Consider the following 21775-nt stretch of genomic DNA (forward strand, 5'->3'; position numbering starts at 1 on the left):
AATATTAATAACAAGCTACAAGGGCCTTAGAAAAAAATGAGCTAATGGTACAGATTGTAATATACGCATACTTGGGCCCACCAAAATGTCATTGAGGTATGAACTGACAGAATGGAAGTTTAAGACATCCTACACCTCCAGACGCGTAGATCAAATCCATCTATATCTAGCAATATTGACCATGATAAGAGTGAGCATTGCAGCTGCGAAACATATTTCTATCGCTAGAGGCCCTCGTTGACATGTGGTTCATGTATCACACAGTACAGGGGCGTATTAATGAAACCCTATAGTTAAGACTTAACTCAATGATTAACATACAGTCCAATCTGCACTACTATCACTTTTTCTACTACCGCTACTACTATCACTTTTATTACTGTTACTAGGACTACTTCTACTACTAACAGTTACTACTACTACTATCTCTGCATAAGGACTAAATCACCCTGTATATGACAGTAGCTACTCAAGGGACTTTACATAAGAAAATGGTCACAGCAAACAGGTGGGCAATGTAGACAGGTTGATTCCCAAAGTGTTGTCGATATTAAACAAAGAAACAAAAAAGCTACATTATGTGGGTAATCAGTATTTGTCTGCCAACCTTTGACACTGGGGTCATACCACCATCATCAACAACAACATGGCTGCCACTAATCAAGTAGCCAAGGTCAGCCCGGTTCGTCCTCGTTCCTACCAAGATAGGAGCTATCTGCACGGGTTTCTTGGAACTGTGGGCGACTTACAAAAGGCTGGGGTACTGCAGGATGTCGTCCTTGAAGTCGAGGGCCGGCGGTTTCCCTGCCATCGGCTTGTTCTGTCCGCGGCCAGCCCCTACTTCAGGGCCATGTTTACAAGTGACATGGCGGAAAGTCGTCAGAAGACGGTTGTTTTACAGGTAGGGTTGGCGTAACGTGAAGTTGATATAATATAGTGATACAGAGAACTTGCAAATATTTCAAACGTCACATAGAAAATGTAAAGTATGGAAATCCATTGTTAACCGAAGCCAACAAAATTATGTTAAACCACCTTGGTTTAACCTCCATGGTTAAACTTTCCTTTGATGTTTCACAAACTCCTCACTTACTCCACGCTATCTAGGGGTTAAAGTAGCTGGGTTAAAGTTAAACTTCACTGGCCTCATATTGTTATTATGGGCAGGATTTTTTAAATCAAAAGCCGATGGCTCAGAATTATTAGTTAACATTGCATATGTGCAAATACTAGTACATGTAGGCTTATTAGCAGAATAGGATGAAAAATTTGATCCACAAAGTGACAAACTTGTGACATATTTCCCTGCTGTATCTAGTTAATTTCAAAACGATGGTACCTTATGTGGTTAATGGCTGAACAGTGTTATGTTATATCCTTTACAGGGTTTGGATGCAGGAGTGGTTGAGGAGATCCTGAGTTACATCTACTCGGGAACCCTTCATGTGTCCCTGGACAAAGTGCAGCCCCTGTACCAGGCAGCCGACCTCCTCCAACTGGACTATGTGAGAGACACCTGCAGCAGCTACATGGCCATGAATGTGGAGCGCTCCACCTGTGTGGACCTGTACAAGTTTGCTGATGTCTTCTCTGTGGACATTGTCCAAAAAGCTTGTTTGAAGTGTATCAATAGAAACTTTGTTGAGGTGGGTCTGATATTTTGATTGTAGGTCACTTCATTTGATTACTTCCCCCTCATACAAAGACGGTTGTCTTGAAATTCAAGACGAACAACTTTGAGTGAAGAATGACTTTGTGTGTCACACAATTGTTGTAAAAGTCAAGTTTGTGCATTTTTTCATTATCAGAGTTACCTAATCTAAGTGCATGTCATCTACAAATTTAAATTTCATAACCTTAATAGCTGTCCTTGAAAATGTATAAAGGAACTTGATTATCAGTGCCATTTATGTATTCTCTGCCTCCACAGGTTGCCTCCAGCGAGGAGTTCTGCAGCCTGAGTGTGAATCAGCTGACTGAGATCATCAGCCACGATGAGCTGGATGTTAAAGAGGAGACAACAGTGTGGGAGGCTGTGGTGAGATGGGTGCAGCACAGCAGGGAGGACAGGTGGGTGGCAGTGTTCTTCTGTCCTTAGATATCTAGCTTTTGAAATGAAGTAAACTTAGTTCATTAAGAGCTGATGAGATACTATGCTATCGGCTAAATCTGCACCTTCACTATACCCTACAGACTGCACCACCTACCCAGCATCCTCCCTCACATCCGCTTTAACCTGCTGACCCCGTACAACATGATGACCATCTTGGATCACCCCCTGGTCAGGGAGGATCCTGGGAAGTCTGCCGTCAAGAACGTGGTAAAAGAGACTTCCAACGTTAACATGAAGAGGAGGATCGGGATGGACACAATGGAAATGGCTCTGATTTTCTCTGAAAGGTCTGTGTAAAATAAATACGGGCACATACCCTTTCCTATCAATCAGTATCAATGTCAGTGATTTTAAGTTAATTTTCCTTATCATTGAATCAGGTCATACCAAAGACTTTAAGACTTCATCACTTATTAGAAAGTGTATGGTACTAGTAGTTGAACACACACTCTGCTGTAGTTACTTGTCTAGCTTAAAGACCAACCCCGTACTATAAAACCACCCAATAAATTCGGCTAACGTAAACTACTAGAGCTCAGTCTTCTGTTCACTGTGGTGGAGTTCACATGGGGAAGGCTGGCTGAGACGGCTGACCAACACACCTTATTTTCAATTCAATTTTGATATTAGGATACTACATTAGGTATTAAAGTATGATTATACATAAAGCTTTACCTAACCCAGAATATAAAGTAATGAAAATGCTGGCTTGTCTTACTCTGGTACTGTGAGACATACCTGACAGTTACATGTACAGTCTACATAGCCCCTGTTGGTACACTTGCAAACAGACACCACATTATTAGCCATATTTCTAGACACATAAATATCAGAGCTAATTCAGTTATAAGGAAGATTTTCAAGTTGCAATCATGTGTAGATACAAAAAGACATTTTGATACAAAGTTGGCAAAGCAGACTTGAAAGTTTCAATTTGAACACAAGGTTGGTTCCCAAAATTCGAAAGTTGCTGTTATTAGGACCTCGATTATGTAACTTTGTTACAGCTATCTGGATCATTCTGCAATGTTTGATAGTGTTTCCTTGAAAACCAGTAGAGAAAATATTTGAATTTTTGACCAGTATTTTATGCTAATCTGTCCCTGCCTATGTTTCCAGTGTGTAGACAGTCTGAGATTTTTATTAGTTTATGTATTTATAGGGGTCAATTCACCCCTCTAGCTGCTGGGATGGTCACAGTAGGGAGTACTTCCTTAGTGCTGTGCCCAGGGCACTCCTGTTTGGTCTTTAAGACTTTAGTAATGGAGGTGCGCACTGACCCTGTACACAGAATGTTTTTGGAGGGATTTTAGCAAAGTTGATTTAATGTGACTGATCATAAAATGCATCTCACCCTTTACAGAACAAACGAGATGCTGTGGATGAACCCAGGGGAAGGGAAGTACATCAGGTGTCAATACAACATATCTCCAGTCGCTGGAACAGTTACTAGTGATAATGATATCTACGTTCTGTCTGAAGTGTCCAGCAAGAAGCATTCCCTTTTTAAGTACAACCATGTCAAGAACAATTGGGAACGTAAGCAATCAGTAAGTAGGTTAGACCCATCGGACGACTCTACACCGACTGACTACCTTATGGAAGTCGATGGACAACTTTTTTACCTCACTGTGCTTGACCCTAAAGTGGTGCTGAAGAAGTACAACGAGCACACAAACAAGTGGCACAGCTGTCCCACACCTCAGCATGATGGGTGGTTGGAATGGACTGTGGCGGTGTCCTGCAATCAGCACATCTATCTCCTTACACCAGCAGAGATACATTGTTACGACCCAAGAGAGAATCACTGGTGCAAGAAAACCCAGTCAGATTACTCAGAACGCAGTTAGGTATTACACGGATAACGCTGTTGCCATTGGAACAGAGATCTTCTGCACTGACTCTGACCTAGACAAGACATGGGTGTACGACACAGAGGCCGACAGCTGGTCTGAGTTTCCAGGGTGGCTGAAGGCAGATATAGGAATAGATTACATCACTCTATTTGTAATCCAAAACACGCTGCATGCAGTGGCAGATGGCTGGATGGAAGGGACTTCTGCTGAGTCAAGAAAAGCCCAGCGAGTGTTTGTGTATGACAGGTCTGAACGTGTTTGGAGAGAGTTGTCTTTCTTGCCTAAAGGACGTTGGTATATGAATGATCCAATGTTCCCAGTGGCTCGTATGTACCTGCCGTATCTGAACACACAAGGTGCAGCTGGCACAAATGGTGTATAATGTCAACTCTTACTATCTTAGATTTGTTGGATGATGATGCTACCAATAAAGTTCAAGGTTTTTGCCGGTTGGTGTAGTTCAGTAATAGCTTTTCTTACTAAACATTCCATTTCTTGTACATCTGGAAAAAGTCAGTGAGATTTAGCACAGTTTCGGATGATTTTAATAACGGCAGTGTTACGATTTTACTGACGTTAATTCGTGACAGCCTTTTCTGTGACAACATGAGTGCCGTGAGCCATGAAACTTTGGTCATGGTTTTGTTTTCATGGTTTTTGCTTTGATGTTCCACTGCAAGTTCATGGTGCCATGACTATGACAAATTATGTCTCCCTTGTGCAAGTACTCACTGCAGAATTCCTTTGACTTTTTTCCATGCTGTTAGTTTTTTAGGGAATAGGCAGCTTTGCCATTAACTTGAGTCTAACGAATGTTCTGCATTCTTGTATTTTTCTTAAATTTAGTTTACATACTTGTTTTTTCCTCTCTTATATCTTAGCCTCATTACAGTACATATTCATGTTGTTCCTCAATGAGTAACTGCCTTTTCTGTTAGTGTGAGTCAAACACCATTGTATACCAAGTGAATTTCTTCTGCACATTTTAGTGGAGTTATGAGATTATAAAGTTTCTTGTGAACACAGATGTTCTGGTGCCTTCTTTACATTATCTCTTATTCACTCAACCCGTTCTCCTGTGCAGAGGGGACCAAAGTTGTCTCAAAACTCTGGAACATCAGGAGTTTGAGACGACTTTTGTCCCCTCTGCACAGGAGAATGACTCAACATTACCTCTCTATATCCAACAGTCAAAAATGCTGAAAACACATCACACTCACAGTCATCTCTTTTTATAGAAGGCGCAAGTGCACTAAGCAGGATTATGAAAATATATTGTTTATTAACGCCTTTAGTTGTTGACAAATTTTGACAGTCTACAACATCTACTCTTCCAGGAGTAGTAGTTACACATAACACTTGGACACATCACATACACAACATGTAACATGTCATTCACAATATCATAAAAAAATGCATGTGCCTTATCAAAGTTACTTATTTGAGCATATGAATGTCATTGAGGTATCAACTGACAGAATTCTCCTACAGACACGTATGAGTAGATCAAATGCATCTAGATCGAGCAATATTGACCATGGTACTAGTACTATTGAGCCTGGCGGCTGCAAAACGTTTTTCAACCGCCAGAGGTCCTCGTACATCAACAGTACAGAAACCCTTCAAGTAGGATGAATATACAGTCCAATCTGTATTACTACACTGCTAACGTTACTTCCACTACTACTTCTTCTGCTACTACATTTGTATTACTACTACTACTGTAAAGGGATCAGTCACTATACTAATAATTACCTCTGCATAATGGCTAAAACATCCTGTATATAATAATAATGGCCACTCAAGGGACTTATAGAAAATAGTCACAGCGAACGGGTGGACTTTGTAGATAGGTTGATTCCCAAACTGTCTTTGACAACAAACAAGCAAAAATCTATAGTAGCAAGCTTTCATCCATTTCCACTGATCTTCAATCTTATTTTGGAATGAGTGAGTGAATGAGCGAGTGATTGAGTGTAAGCAAGGAGCTTTTATCAGTATAAAAGCTCCTTCGTGTAAGTGAAAGAGTCAATGAATTAGCAAAATGTGAGAGTGGGGGCGTGAGTGTGAGTGACTGACTGTGAGTGACTGAGTGGGTGAGCGCACGAACGAGGGAGTGAAAGAGAGTAAAAAGGACCACTGAATAACAACAACAAAGCTCCTCCATCCTGCCCACCCCCGGGGTGCGAATGGAACCGCCCAGCGTCCCGACTGAATGAAGTCGGAAGGTGCGAAACGTGTGGCGACTTTCTGTCCAAAACTTCGCGAGAAACACTCCACAATTTCGCCGTTTCTACCGGAAATCGGGCTTGTACATGTCTGAAACTCAGGTATGTTGTACCATTGGATATTTCCAAGCTTGTCCCTAGTTTGTGACGAGTTTTCTTGCATGTTTTTTACCGTCAGGGCGTTGTTTTTGGATGAGGCGCAACAGATGTGCTCCGTTCTGGTGGAAAATGGCGGCACACTTGAAACTTTTCCCCTGTGTTTGCCCTGTGCAGGTTCCTTCTGTATCAACTCTGCCGCGGCCCGTGCCTCTTCAGGACCGAGCTTGAGCTGAAAGTTGTGTTCTACCGTCTGATTTGGCGACGACATGGCGTCTAACGGCGTGCAGCGGTCGATGTCAGCTCCGGGCGGCGGGGAGGTGCCGAGGGGAGGGCCCGCAGCGAACAATAGACCTGCCCAGGGACCAGGTGAGGCACGCAGACTTCTGGGGACAGTTAAGGAGGGAAATAAACGTCTTAAACTAACCAGGATGGGTAGATCTTCTACAAAATGAATCTGTCGAAAGACTGCCAGCAAATGATCGCCTAAAATCCCTTGAAATTTTATGCTTTCCCCTTCAAACTTTACTACATAGATTTCATTATTACAACTCTCCCTGGAACTTAGAAGTATGATTCCCTGCGTAAAGTTTAAATATCATATGTTGTACTGTTTGTTAATTGTTGTATTTAAAGGTTACAGTATTACATTAACTTTGATGTTCATTGCATAGATTATCTTCAAAAGAGAAGGATTGAATTTAAAGAAAAACAACATTCCTTTCTTTGTACCTGTCCTGTATTAAGGGACTGTTCATGAACTGTTAGTTAATGATTAGCACAGGTTAATGAGTTTGCAGATCGTAAAGTCATTACTCGGACATTGTTACCCACTTCAAACTGTAGTTTTGTTGTTTTGTGTCTTTCCTTTGAATTTCCCGGTATTTATACCGCTTTATTTGCCAAGGTAGCTTTGAAACAGAAAACATATAATTGCTTGCCTTAGATTTATTTAACAAGGATAACGGCCATTGATATATGAATCTAACCTCGTTGATAAGAAGTATTTCTGAAAAGCCACCAGAATATTTCCTGTGTCTTTCACGCTTTCTGAAGTTTGTAGGTAAAAAGTGTAACATTATATTCTTATCACAGTACCAGATCTTGGAGGTCAGTTGGTTTAGCTATGCTCCATTTGGCGAATTGTATCACTTCCATTGTTTAGAGTGGCAATGATAGGCATTGCTTTCAACTCAAGGTTTTCACTTGGTGGGTGCCTTGGGCCACCACACCTTGGAATGGTAATGTCAGCAAGAATTTAAAATTTTCAGCGTTGTGAACCTAACAGCATTCCAAGAAGGTTTAAGAAAAGGCCAGCTGGATTTTTGGCACCCCTGGGTATAAATTAAGGCTACAAGTGTATGCAAATGACCTGTGCTGCACCCATATCCATATTAATTTAAGCTTTGGCTCTGTGTTTTCTAATAGTTGATAATGTTAGCTAAGCCTGACGTAATCCTTTGAGTGTGTTGTGCCAGGATTTTTTTACCCTTGTGTGTCTAGAGATCTGTTCTATAAAACTAAAAGTACGAAAAAGGGGAAAAAAGTCAACAGGTGAAAGCTTAGAAAAGGACGGAAATTCTTGAAAGTTCAATGCGCCAATGTTTTCACTCTCCATACCCATTGCTCTTTCCTTGCCCTCTAGAAATGTAAGTACTAAAGTTCAAATCCAAATTCTTTGCACAACAGCTGAAGGACAGACATGTAGGTGTGTCTGTATGGAAAGAGGGGATTAATGATCAGCACTTTCCACACTCTATTCCCAAGAATTTCCTATGGCATTTTGTATTTATCTTGGATCCTGCTCCAAGCTTAAGAATGCATCGGGCAAAGTTATTACCTCTTTAAAAAGACATTACGCAGTGTTAGGGGCTGTGATCGAAGAACCAGAAAACAGTGATTGTTGTGAGGTTATTTTCCAGTCCCCAGACTTCACCCATCCATGGTAACAGTGTGTTGTACCCACCAAACACTCTCTGCTGTAAACAGCTCCGACAGACTGTTAATAAAGTCGCTGACGTTCGCCCAACACGGAAAGCCAAGACCAGACATTGAGTCTGTCCAAGGTGACTCAGAATGTGACTTGGACCATGTCTTATCTCCTAAGAAGTGCTGCGTTTCCTTAGAGAAGTGTGGTTCCCATTAAGACTGATGTAAACAGGGCCTCAGTGGTGACTGGTTCTGATGGCTGTGTGTGAACTCAGGTCGCTTAGTGTCAAAAGCCACTGCTGAGTCAGATTATAATATATTGTATGTTGCGTTTTCTTTTCATGTGATTTTCTTCTTTAGGCGGGAAGTAAATCTTCACAGGCTATTTTTTTCAATGTGTATACCGAACCACAGTTATTTTTGGGAAAGAGTCAGTCATTGAGTAACTAGGGCATTTTCCAATTTATTTGTTTTCCTTTCAGGAGATTTCTTAATTTAGCAATTTATGAAGTAGGATTAGGTGTAAGTGACCCGACCTTTTATCGTTACTTGAGAGGATTTTGTTGCAAAAATTAGTAGGTAAATGTACAATACACAACTAGGGCTTTGTCTTAATAACTCTTATGTATTACTTTTAGTTTTATTTCATTGTGAGGTTTAACTATAAGCTCAAAGTCTGTGTCTGTACATGTGAGGCTGCTACCAGTTGAAAAAAAGGGACATCCCTAGAGTACGCTTGGAACAAATGTATGACAAAGTGATGTTATGCTCTTGCTTGTAAATCTCCACAACTAAATCAACCAGTATTTTTCAGGTGATCGTTTGGAAAGATGTTGAAAAAGACTTGAACTCCTGCCGTGTACAAAATACTTTTCTGAGTCAAGTTGCACAGTGTGCAACCTGGGGCAAAAACTAGGTTGCACAACTGAATTTCAAGTTGCACCACCTACAATTCACTAATTTCTGAAAAATAAAGTACAATACATACATACATACATAACCTTTTACTATCATATTCTGTAATTACTGACATGTTTGGCTGATCTGAAACGGAGCTGCCTTGGTCTGTTTATTTCTTCCAAGTAAATTGACAACAAAATCGAGTTCTGGGGCTCAAGATCTAGGTTGCGCACTGTGCAACCTGAGTTTAGAAGTAAGTTGCACCAAGCAAAAAGTGGTTGCAATGTGCATGTGTGCAAGTGGGTATTTTGCACGCTGTGTCTGTGTTTTGACTCTGCAAAGTTCAGCTATGCGAGAAGCGTGTGAAGTCTAACAGCTAATGTCAGGCGTGGGCAGAGGTGGTCTCTATCAGATGGTGGAGTTGGCAGATGTACAGACCAGGTATGCTATTATCTCTGCAGTTATCTCTTCAGGGGTGTGGTTTGAGTTACTCAGAGCTCTGTGGAGGCCAGGTTGTGCACCTCTTTATTGTAACTCACCTGTCGATACGTCATGATGGTTAAACTTCTGATTCATTTTTATTAGCACACTGGATGGCAGTAACTTGGACTCTCTGAGAATTAAAGCAAATGTCAGTTTTGATATAAATCAAAGAACTGGTGAATGTCGCACATACATGTATAACACACTCCAACCACATTAATTTTACTTGATATTGGCAATTACTAATTTGTGCAAGCTGTATTGACACAAGAAGTCATGCATGTTTTGGCAACCCAAACCAGGATGTAGCCTGTAGGCTTAAAGCCTACTCTTTCCAAGAAGTTTGGTAGGTTGAATTCCAAATTATGGCCAAAGGGCTGAAGCCTTTAGTCTAGACCCTGTTCACATGAGAAAATTGCAAGTGAGTTAAACAAAGAATCCGATTGAAATTTTCTATCGGATTAAAAAAAATGTGTTCACATGAGTTTTATACAATCGGATTAAACTCAAACTTGCGACCGCGACCACACAATCGGATTAAACTCTTTACCGCGGCACGCGTCGTGTTTCCAACGACCACCGCGGGCACGCGTAGTTTCTCCAAAATGTTGCCAGACTGCCTCATAATTTTTGAAGGATGTAGCGACATCGATATTGATTATAACTGTTGAGAAATCGGCCGGCTTTGGTCAGATTTTGACGCGTCGGCGGTCCGCAACACACACTGACGAAAGTGGCGGCTTCTAGGTCATCCGGGGTCATTGGGATAGTCTATTAAATTGGGGGTGGAAATGTTACGCGCGGTGTGATTATACTCCACATTTAACTATATAAAATGTATCCGTTGCAGAAGTTGCATAAATAGGGGAAACTGCTACCAAAACATTTGACTTTATCACGTATTTATCTGAAATAAAAGTCTGTGTTTCGTTTAAAAAAACTGCTCGCCCATGCTTGCATGCAGTGAAGTGACCCAAGCTCGAAAATTCTGTTTGGACACGCTTCCGACTGTTTTTCTCGTAGAATATTTGCCTTTTTAGTGGTGTTGGGACATTGCCTCCAACAATAGAAGAGAAACAAAACCACACATGTTATTTTCATGGGCTATATTGCCAAAATGAACCAGTCAGTCTTCTGCCGCACTGCCGATTTTCGGCAAGAACCGGTGCACATGTTCCGGCAAATCTTGCGGCGTCCGGTTGTTAACCATAGCGGTAAGATGCAAACTTGCCCATAAACTTCTTTTCTAATCCGTGTATCATACTTTTTTGCCATGTTGTAGGTATGGTTGTATGTCTAATGTCCACTGTACCCGTATGTATGACGTCAAAACCATGAAACAAGCCCGAATCCAATCCAATTGTGTTCAGATGGGCGATTCTGGTCAATCGGATTGCGCGGCAATCGGATTGCGCGCGCTGAATCCACCTCCCGAGGTGGATTGCAATCCAAGTCAATCCAATCCAAAATGGGCAATCCAATCGGATTAGTTCTGTTCACATGGCTTTGGATTGGTCACTTTAATCGGATTCCTCGTTTAACTCACTTGCTTTTTTCCCATGTGAACGGGGTCTTAGTTACTGTAACTCAAATCTTGTATGCATATTTTCATTTAAAAATTGCAATTTAAGCCCCCTTTTTAGTACGCATTTTAGATAGCAAGAAGGTATGAGATTAAGTTTCTTGAGTTGTCTTATACCATCTTGAAGATTTCCCAGCATATCAATATCATTGTTACTTAGTTCTGAACTTGCTGTAAAGTATCCCCCCCCACCACCAGATGTTCCTTGTCAGTGTTGGCCTGGATGCCTGCCTCCCCTGGTTTCTGTTCTGTTTAGATAGAACTCAGATAAAGCCTGGTGTCTAGACTCATGGTTAGACTAAGACCCTGTTCACATGAAAAAATTGCAAGTGAGTTAAACAAGGAATCCGATTGAAATTTTCTATCGGATTAAAAAAAATGTGTTCACATGAGTTTTATACAATCGGATTAAACTCAAACTTGCGACCGCGACCACACAATCGGATTAAACTCTTTACCGCGGCACGCGTCGTGTTTCCAACGACCACCGCGGGCACGCGTAGTTTTTCCAAAATGTTGCCAGACTACCTCATAATTTTGAAGGATGTAGCGACATCGATATTGATTATAATTTGAGAAATCGGCCGGCTTTGGTCAGATTTTGACGCGTCGATGGTCCGCAACACACACTGACGAAAGTGGCGGCCTCTGGGTCATACGGGGTCATTGGGGTAGTCTATTAGACTGGGGGTGGAAATGTCACGCGCGGTGTGATTATACTCTACATTTAACTATATAAAATATATCTGTTGCAGAAGTTGCATAAATAAGGCAAACTGCTACCAAAACATTTGACTTCATCACGTATTTATCTGAAATAAAAGTCTGTGTTTCGTTTACAAAACTGCTCGCCCATGCTTGCATGCAGTGAAGTGACCCAAGCTCGAAATTTCTGTGTAGACACGCTTCCGACTGTTTTTCTCGTAGAATATTTGCTTTTTTAGTGGTGTTGGGACATTGGCTCCAACAACAGGAGAGAAACGAAACCATACATGTTATTTTCATGGGCAATATTGCCAAAATTAACCAGTTGGTCTTCTGCCACACTGCCGATTTTTGGAAAGAATCGGTGCACGTGTTCCGGCGAATCTTGCGGCGTCCGGTTGTTAACCATAGCGGTAAGATGATTTTGCAAGCAAACTTGCCCATAAACTTCTTTTCTAATCCGTGTATCATACTTTTTTTGCCATGTTGTAGGTATGGTTGTATATCTAATGTCCACTGTACCCGTATGTATGACGTAAAAACCATGAAACAAGCCCGAATCCAATCCAATTGTGTTCACATGGCCGATTCTGGTCAATCGGATTGCGCGCCAATCGGATTGCGCGCGCTGAATCCACCTCCCGAGGTGGATTGCAATCCTATCCAATCCAATCCAAAATGGGCAATCCAATCGGATTAGTTCTGTTCACATGGCTTTGGATTGGTCATTTTAATCGGATTCCTCGTTTAACTCACTTGCTTTTTTCCCATGTGAACGGGGTCTTAGAGTGAACCTGACAACTACAAGTCCACAAACATGCATGGACAGTGATGTCCGCGATGTTTGGCGATGTTTTCGTCTTTGTTCAGCGCAAATTTCAAGATTTTTGGAAGGTTTAAGATGGTCTAAAACGAAAAGGATATATGTGAGTACCGAATCCAGTACCGAATCACTTGGGTTTCGGTATTTTTGGACCTGTACCGAAACGTTTTTGCAAGTCCGGATTCGGTCCGGTGTACCGGTACGCATCCCTACTGTCCAGTGCAGGAAGACCTCACAGTGTAACTTGTCTGGAGAAACATCAGCATGTTTCACCCTCCCTGTATTTGTTCCAATATTCTCCAAGCAGAGGTTCGGTAGGGGAAATAGTGGTGGCTGGGATCTCTTTCCGTTTCTTTCCACCAGAGAGATACATGAAAAATTGAGATATCCCTTAGCCCACTGGACCCAAACCTCTGATTTGAAACTATTAGTATTACCTCAATACACGATTAAGCCTAAAAGAGAACAATGAAGGAATCATTTTACAATTTACTACTCACTAGTGCTATTAGAAAGAGTTTATATTTTTACTTACAACCTCTATGTATGGTTGCATGATTTTATGCAAATACAGAATCTTTTCTCAACATATCGTTATCACACCAATGTAATTTGTTGTTTCTTTGAAGACCTTCTGCCCACCACCCATATACATTGTATAATGAAGTTTCTCTTGTGTTGAACTTCATGTTACTTTCCTCCCCAGTAGGTGTTTTTGGTTTGTCCCTTCCTGAGCTGTTACAAGTGGTAATAACTTCCTGTTGTTATAATGCAACGTCTAGTTAATGAACAAACTTGTTCAAACAAGCAGCAACAGGCACAAGGCTTTGTGTGATTTTATAACCTTGAACAAAGTGGGAAAGTTTTCCATTCCTCTTAGAGGTTGTTGTTTTTGCCTGTTTTTAGACATTTAGGCTTTATATATTGTTGGTGGCTGGCTGGTGGACATGAAAAAATTGCTGCCGCACAGCCTAGTGCTGAACCTCTGCTTGGAGAGTATTTAATTAATGTGTGTGTGTGTGTGCTTTCTTGGTGAATGAAATTTTTGGTACTCATACAAAAGATTGTTCTAGGTTAGGTCCTATGAAGAGAACAAGTTGAAAATATTTGTAACTTTTCAGACTGATATTCACACCAGCCTCTCTTTTCTGAGGTTGAAGGCCTTACACCCCCTCCTCCTAAAATTGACAGAAGGTTAATGACATCCTCATCTGGGTTGGTGAAAAATCCCCCTAAGGGGACTGGCCAAGTGGGGTGACCCATGTATGTACCTGGTCCTGGCCCTTGACCCCTAGACTGTGTGTATATGTACCTGGTCATGACCCTTGACCTCTAAGCTGTAGTGTATGTACCTGATCCTGACCCCTAGACTGTGTGTATGTTGTCGTGTATGACTGCCACCTGTTGTGTTCTGTTTACTAAACATGTTGTGGCTCAGTCGTGTCCTGCATTATATTCGCACAGAGGAAAGGGGGTGTATCCTGGCTGCTGTAAAAGAACATTCCCACAAAGTTGAAACTAACTTCGATTTCATTGTTGATTGCTGTTGTTGGTACCTAAATCCTGTCTCAGTTTCAATTTTTTAATAGCCTTTTCATTGTTTTTTTGTTCACATTGTAGTGAGGTGGCTCTGACATAAACTTCAATGCTCAGCCACGAGCGAATGCCGATAATGATAATGACATGATGTACATATATTTTACTTTTTTTTTTCTAAGGATTATCAACCTTTTTTTTTACATTTTCCTTCGTCATATTTTATCAAAACTCTAATTCTTAAAACAAATTACTGTAATTTAATTTCAACGGCACATTCTAAATTGCGGTGAAAAGTAAAAAATAACCAAATTGATTTTTCTTCATCTCAGCTTTGTATCAACTGAAAGAGTATATTCCCAGAGTCCCTTCCCCCTGGTTGCCCCCCCCCCCTTTCCCCAGGGAAAGGTAAGTTTACCCTATCCCAGGTTCAGCCTGACTGCCAGCTGACACTGATATCCCCCACCCCACACCAGGCTGAGCCCACTGCTGAAAGCCCCTCTGTAATACTGTCACCTCTGACCTACATACAACTGTCTGCTGACAGGTTTGGTAGACTTTGGTTATAGATTCTCTGCCAAGAGCAAGGGCAAGAGTAGCCTGAGGATAGCAGCCCTCCCAACATCCGTGGGGAGGGGCCAGTTACAGCCCAGGACAGCAGAGTTTGTGTTACACAGACTAGGGCAAGAGGAAGAGCTTATTTTTCCACATTTACGTATTTTAATTTTTTTTTTTCATTCAAAGTTTTATCCACCTGTTTTCGTTAAATTGGAGGCAGCAAGTTGGTCCAAAATATTCCCCAACAAATACTTTATTGCAATGCTTTTTTTATAGTTAAACAGTTTTCTCACCTGTATCTTTTTATTTGTATTTTGCTTGCCATTTCGTCCTCTGCCTGCTAGTCCATAGCACTAGCCTGCATTAACCACTTGCTGAAAGCCCCCTTGCAAGTTGCATGTAATACAGGCACCTCTAGTGACCTAGATAGTCCACTGTGCTGACAGGTTTGTTAAGGGGTAATCCACCAAGACCAAGGACAGGGGAAATGGCACATCTCTACTTACAGTGGTCTTTTGAAGTCTTCTGCTTGTGTTTGAAGAGATTCCATTTTTGGGTCATGGCGTGTCTCAAATTGGGGCTGGACAGGTGCTTGGATCAGTTTGGCTTATTTGTAGGAACCTGTGCCACTTAAAGGTTAATTTACAAGCAAAACATCTGTATTTCACTATTATTATTGTTTTTGGTGTTGAAGATGACACAATGCTGTGTACAAAAGCCAGAAATAAAGGACGCAGTGAATAAGCCTAACTTGTTTATGGACGGACCATTTGTCCCAGAAACGATTAGATCTGCAAATCCGACTCAGTTTCAAGGTGACATTGTGGCTGTGCACGACCTTCACCATGTTTTGACTCCGACCGGCGGACAACAACGGTCGCGAATCCTCGATCGTCTGACCGTGGGCGGGTCGGACATACTTGCAGTCATCCACGAGGCCCCCACACGCGACACGTCTTTGTTCTGTACGCGGTCTCTGACCGGGAAAATCACCGACGGAGCCGAGACCATGGTCGCCTTTCTTCTTGCGCCGCCCAGACGGTGACCTGAAATGACCCATGAAGTGTTTGTGCATGTGGAGGGCTGAGCTAGGTGTAAGGTGTGATCCAAGAAGTTGGGTAAAATCTATGGCAGTCTTCAGAAAACTTTGCTATCAGTGATCACAAGAACTTGACATTAACCTGCATGTGTGTAAGGTCATATATTTCCTACAGATATGAAACAATACAAACTTACATGTTGTAATTTCTGTACAAAGTCTAGATCTACAAGTATGTCAGTAAGTATGTCAAAATCTACATCTAAAGGATCAGATTCTAATAGGAAAATGTAATGACATCCTGAATTGCCAATTAAAAGCACACAAATAGTTGTTCCAAGGAGGTTATATCCTCTTAGCTTGTTCTAATTGCTCGTTTGTCCCAATTAGTCACAGGTATTCCTTATTTATAGGTTTGACTGTTTAGCACACACACTGTAAAACAGCCAGAGCTGACCAACTAGCCTGTGACTATTACAAAGGGCTAGCCCTGCTGACACAAACAAGGGGTATTATACACAAATAAAATTTGACATGGACAGGATAATAAAACAGAAAATAAATTCTTAGTACGTTAGAATAAAACAACTATTGTATATATAAGTGGTCTTTAGAGACATTTAGCACAAGGTAGTGCTACAGGCTTGGAGAGGATAAAGTTGGCCCCAGACAAGCAAATTTTTATGACTTTTAGCAAAATACCTAGGATTTAAAAATTGGCAAGCTCATACTGAGATCATAACAAAGTGCTGTAGTACTCAACACCATTTTTAAATTGCCTTTAGAAAACCCTGAGTCACAAGTTATACTAATACCCACTTGAGACATGTACAGGAAGTGCTGTGACTGGATTATCATACGATCAAGGGAACACAAAAAACTCAGCCACCGTTTTACAGTCCTACGCACTAATGCTGTGTACAGGTGAGCGAAAACTTAGGCTTAAATAAGGTAAATATGTTTTCAAACTTTAATGGATTATTATTTGAGATTTTGACACAAACACAGCCATTGTTGTGCTAATGGTGAGAATTATCCACTTATATTATTAAGCCAGGGTGGACTACAACAGGAAGTAGGTTACCTGAAATCTCACCTGTAGTCACACCTGTCTCACCTGGCCTGTAACACCTTCAGTTTACCTGCGGAAGACCATGATGCAGCAGAACACAGAGCAGGAAGGGATTAGAGTGTCTGTATTGTTCTTTTCTGCCCCCTTCCCGACCCGAGGCCTCACTAATGCCTTCTGTTGTTTCACAGACAATGGAGAAGAAATCTGAGATATTGAATAACAGGAAAAGTGCTGTGGGTAGAAGGAAAAGTGTATGATCTTCACAAAGGGAGGTTAAATCAGGAATAAGTTTTACGTTTAAGCTTTAGCAACATAGAACGATATAATCTGTTGTTGGACTTTTAAAGAGAATTTGGGAGAAGAGCATAAAACCTTATTAAGAACTGTGCAGGTGTCATGAAATAGAGATTTTCAATGTGAATAATTTGTACGACTTTGTAAAGGGCTGTTTTGACAGGAAATGACTCTTAAATGTCTTTGTTTTGGTTTGAATTGGTTGAATAATGGGGTACATGTAATTGTGTTGAAGTAGCATTTAACCCTTAACTGGCTTAAGTATCTGAATGAGATCAACACAGATACAGAGAGTAAAGCTGACATATAAAGGTGCCGTACATGAACCAGGTGTCAGTAAACCAAGCAAATGTTTTTACTTTTAAGTGTCCAAGCAGCTGATATTTAAAGGACTGGTACATTGCAGGAGCATCCATAGGAGTCCTTACAGGTGTAAGCGACTGCACTGGTTTCAAGTTACCTTTCTTTTTTTTACTTTTAAGCCAAAAATAGCCGTGGGAGTGTCCCAATCAGCTGATTGTGCAAAGGTACGCTACAGAAGTCTTTACAGGAGTCAAGCGTCAGACTTTCAGAGACTGCTCCGGTGTTAAGTTATCCCTCTTTTTAGAATGGCTTACTACTACTCAAATGTAGGAGTAAGCCACACATAGCAGTGGGAGTGTCCTAATAAATTAATTGTGCAAAGGTACGCTACAGTAGTCTATACAGGAGTCGAGCGTCAGACTCTCAGAGACTACTCCAGTGTTGACTTGTCCTTAGCGCCCAGACGTTCCAAGGTTCCCGTCCTTTCAGCAGGTACAGAGCTCCTTTGTACAGGTGTTGTGGCCCGCGTAACCCGACTCCTGTAGGCTGTTGTGGCCTGCGTAACACGACTCCCGTAGGGTGAGTTTGCAGGGTTGGAGTGGTCCCTTCCTGTAGAACAGGCTTCCTTCTGACTCATGTCTACATTCGTACGCACAACAACGTCTCACGAAGCACCACACTCACAGACATCAGCGAACCCTGCTTCAACTTTGCTTTACAACTATGAGAGCTGTTCGCTTCTTGGACTTTTCTGAAGAACCTGCAGACACAGGTAACTTGAAATCTTAATGGTGTGACCTCCTTCTCACAGTTAAAAATTCCGTCCTGACCTTGTATTTCACTTGATACATGTCGACAAAAGAGTGTCTACACACAAATCTTTGCACTTCCACTAACCCTTTCATGATTTTGGGCTTCTCGGTTCTTCGGCTTTTCTGAAGGATGCAAGTAACTTTGAGTCTTTGAGTATTAATGGTGTGACCCCTTTTTGAATTTTGTCTTGACCTTGTATTTTACTTAGAAACAAAATATACTCCCTAGCTATATTTTGTAGTCATTATAGCATTTTCTACTAAAAATGCCTAGCAAAACCACCACCCCTTCAGTCCACAATATATGGTTGCATTGGGACTTCTATCACAAATGATACGTTGCATGTACATCATTAATTTCCACTAATGAGGTTGCAGCATAGTCTTGATTTTCAAGGTTTCCAAGCTTTCTAATGCTCTCTCTGTATTATTGTATTGTAGCTTCTTGGAAGGCTTAAAACATATCCTTGTACTGAAAAGGGGGTTAGAAATCAGGATCATGTCTTACTCAGTATTTATTGTTTTGAAACCCAAATCCCCCTCACCCAAACCCAAACCCCTGGTGTTGGTTAGAACAGGTGTCCCTAATGTGTGTTAATGTTATAGTTCCCACATCTACACTAACAATACAGACCAGGGCAGGCTGTATGGGACAGGTTGTGTGATATCACGATCCCTGGTGTTGGTTAGAACAGGTGTCCCTAATGTGTGTTATAGTTCCCACATCTACACTAACAATACAGACCAGGGCAGGCTGGATGGGACAAGTTGTGTGATATCTCGATCCCTGGTGTTGGTTAGAACAGGTGTCCCTAATGTGTATCATAATTCCCACATCTACACTAACAATACAGACCAGGGCAGGCTGGATGGGACAAGTTGTGTGATATCTCGATCCCTGGTGTTGGTTAGAACAGGTGTCCCTAATGTGTATCATAATTCCCACATCTACACTAACAATACAGACCCGGGCAGGCTATATGGGACAGGTTGTGTGATATCCCGATCCCTGGTGTTGGTTAGAACAGGTGTCCCTAATGTGTGTTATAGTTCCCACATCTACACTAACAATACAGACCCGGGCAGGCTGTATGGGACAGGTTGTGTGATATCCCGATCCCTGGTGTTGGTTAGAACAGGTGTCCCTAATGTGTACCATAGTTCCCACATCTACACTAACAATACAGACCCGGGCAGGCTGGATGGGACAGGTTGTGTGATAGATGTGTTTCTCTTGTACCTCCTTACATGGTCAACAGACCAGAACATATCTACTGTTATAGGCTAGTGGGGTGAGCTATGGTTTCTATAGTCAGTGATAATTCACCATGCATTATATTGTTATGTGAAGAAATATCCATCAGCAGTTTCTGTATATCATTAATGATCATATTGTTCAGTTGTTCATGGAAGGAAAAGTAATCATCTGTCACGACTCATGTTTCATCTATTACTGGCTATCAAATATCTCTTTCCCTCTGTGTAGGGAAACTGGTCTAGTCTTGGGTGGGCATTTTGATGGAAATCACTGTTATCTGATTGTAATATGATATCCACCTGTTCAGCATTTGTGCTACTGTATGGATGGTGATTAATGATACATGGAGAACAGATTATATACCAAGGCCAACAAGTCAGTTGTATATCTTGACTTATAAATTCAAGAATATTCATGAATCCAACTTTATGCTTTTTACAACACTGATGGTAATTGAAGGTAAAAGTTTAGCAACATTGTAGGTATCTTAAAAATATTAATTAGTGTTGCATGGTATGAAACCAAATTAATTTGCAACTGACTCAGATCCAAAATCAAGTCATTATTTCTCATGGTTTCTGAATTGATAACATTTAAAAGCAAATTAGCAAATTACCTAGCACTCCCAAGTATCCACTGACTGCATAATCTACAAGTAGCTTCTTGAGCCTGATCTTTGACTTGTACAGACTAATTGCCAAGACTTGAATTACCAATAAATGCTGATGGCAGTGGTTTTTATTTGGCACACTCACAAGTGGTGACTAGACCATAGTTCAAACCTACCTGTTTATGTGTTAGGTGTCAGCAAGTTTACAGTAGAGAGTATGTCAGCATGTCGTCGGCGTGTATAGTACAAGAAGTGTACAGACTCCTTAGTTTGCAGACTGTTCTCCTCGGCCATCTAACTCCTCTGGTGTGTTTTCTGTCTTATTTGGCCGATTTCTACTCTTTTTCCAGCGACCTGTGGAGCCTGGTAGAGAATACAGTATACATCAGATAGTTACAGTACAATAATATGTCAGCAAGTCTACAGTAGAGGGTGTGTCAGGAGGTTTACAGTACAGTATGTATGTCAGCAGCCCCCCTGCAGTTCTTTCTTGTGCCATCTGGAGGGAGATAATGAAGTTGACCACAGGGTCCACCAACAGCTGTGGGCCATATGGTTCTGTGATGGTGTGGGGAGGGGGGCACAGGCAGCAATAACTGTGAATACTAAAATTTTAGCTTTATGTAAGTTTTATTTTCAGTGACCTCTACATTATAGTATAAACTCATGACACAATCACAAATATGCGTTTTCAATATATCACTACTCTACTGTAGTATTGTATCACCCAAGTACTTAAACGCAACAAAACCATCCTCTATTGTGAAATTAAGTCCTCTCGAATATGTATGATTTTACAGTACCACAGCACAACAGCATTCATGAGCCTTTGGAAAAGTCAGATTCCTCCATTCTTGGCATCACAGGTTCACATTCCAGGCTTGGGAAGTCGTTGAGTCGGTCACGAGGGCTTTTCAGATCTTCAAACACACTTGCCCCTCTTATAAATCTCTTTACTTTGCTTGACGTAATAATTAAAAGGATGTCTGGAAATCAAATCTACAATGTATGTATCCCACATTACGAGATGAGAGTAGAGTAGATCTCTTTGGCTGGGTAGAAGTCTAATCTCCAAGCAGACCCTACGGTGCCATGATATAGTATCAAAGCTGGCCAAGGAGTATAGCCAGCCAAAGGGAGTCAAACGGTGGGTTTGATACTAACGCCAGTTCACCTTTATTCGCGGGGTAGCCTAAATACGTTGTTTGAAAAAAAAACATGTTTTTTAGGGATATCAAGTTGACGGATGGTGTTTTCAAACAGATTGACTGCAACATTTTTGAAATGTTGAATTTTGGACGAACATCTGACACCTTGTTATTCATAAATACCTTGTTTTTTAAACCAACGAATATACGTTACCCCACGGATAAAGGTGAACTAGCGTTATATTATGCCACCGTAGGATCTGCTTGGAGATTAGTAGAAGTCCTCTTGTTACAGATAAGGTTGCTCCTCATCTAATTGTCATAAGAGTTATTAAGACTCATCTCAAAGCAAATGTTGTAAGGTGAAGTTTTTCTCTTAGAAAGGGCAGGTGGCCACAAAAAATGACCTTCTTTTAACATCTGCTTTTAA

At 41.2% G+C, this 21775-nt stretch overlaps 2 protein-coding genes across 4 annotated transcripts in view; both read left to right on the forward strand.

The window, feature by feature from the left end:
• Positions 1–2002: 2002 nt before the first annotated feature.
• Positions 2003–4986, forward strand: LOC118423842 (kelch repeat and BTB domain-containing protein 6-like). The gene is made up of 3 exons (XM_035832123.1): positions 2003–2070; positions 2194–2400; positions 3477–4986. The coding sequence occupies exons 2-3, from the start codon at positions 2255–2257 to the stop codon at positions 3961–3963; spliced, it is 633 nt and encodes a 210-aa protein (XP_035688016.1). The 5' UTR covers positions 2003–2070; positions 2194–2254; the 3' UTR covers positions 3964–4986.
• Positions 4987–6166: 1180 nt separating this feature from the next.
• LOC118423832 (sickle tail protein homolog) overlaps positions 6167–21775 on the forward strand; it is a 68321-nt gene continuing 52712 nt past the window's right edge. Inside the window, exons 1-2 of one of the 3 annotated variants that reach the window (XM_035832102.1) lie at positions 6167–6299; positions 6471–6662. In XM_035832102.1, the coding sequence (XP_035687995.1) occupies positions 6563–6662 (100 nt within the window). In that variant the 5' untranslated portion in view covers positions 6167–6299; positions 6471–6562. Of the gene's footprint in view, positions 6300–6470; positions 6663–18206; positions 18290–21775 lie in introns of those variants that run through there. The other 2 variants (XM_035832103.1, XM_035832104.1) reach the window with 2 other exon arrangements.

This window comes from Branchiostoma floridae, chromosome 10, assembly GCF_000003815.2.
Source record: "Branchiostoma floridae strain S238N-H82 chromosome 10, Bfl_VNyyK, whole genome shotgun sequence".
Classification (NCBI taxonomy): Eukaryota; Metazoa; Chordata; class Leptocardii; order Amphioxiformes; family Branchiostomatidae; genus Branchiostoma; species Branchiostoma floridae.

What these genes read in the sequence shown, in the direction of transcription:
- LOC118423842 (XM_035832123.1), top strand. Translation starts at nt 2,255, where the DNA reads ATGATGACCATCTTGGATCACCCCCTGGTCAGGGAGGATCCTGGGAAG. An exon ending in GCTCTGATTTTCTCTGAAAG is followed by an intron (nt 2,401 to 3,476) that starts GTCTGTGTAAAA and finishes CACCCTTTACAG; the next exon opens with AACAAACGAGATGCTGTGGA.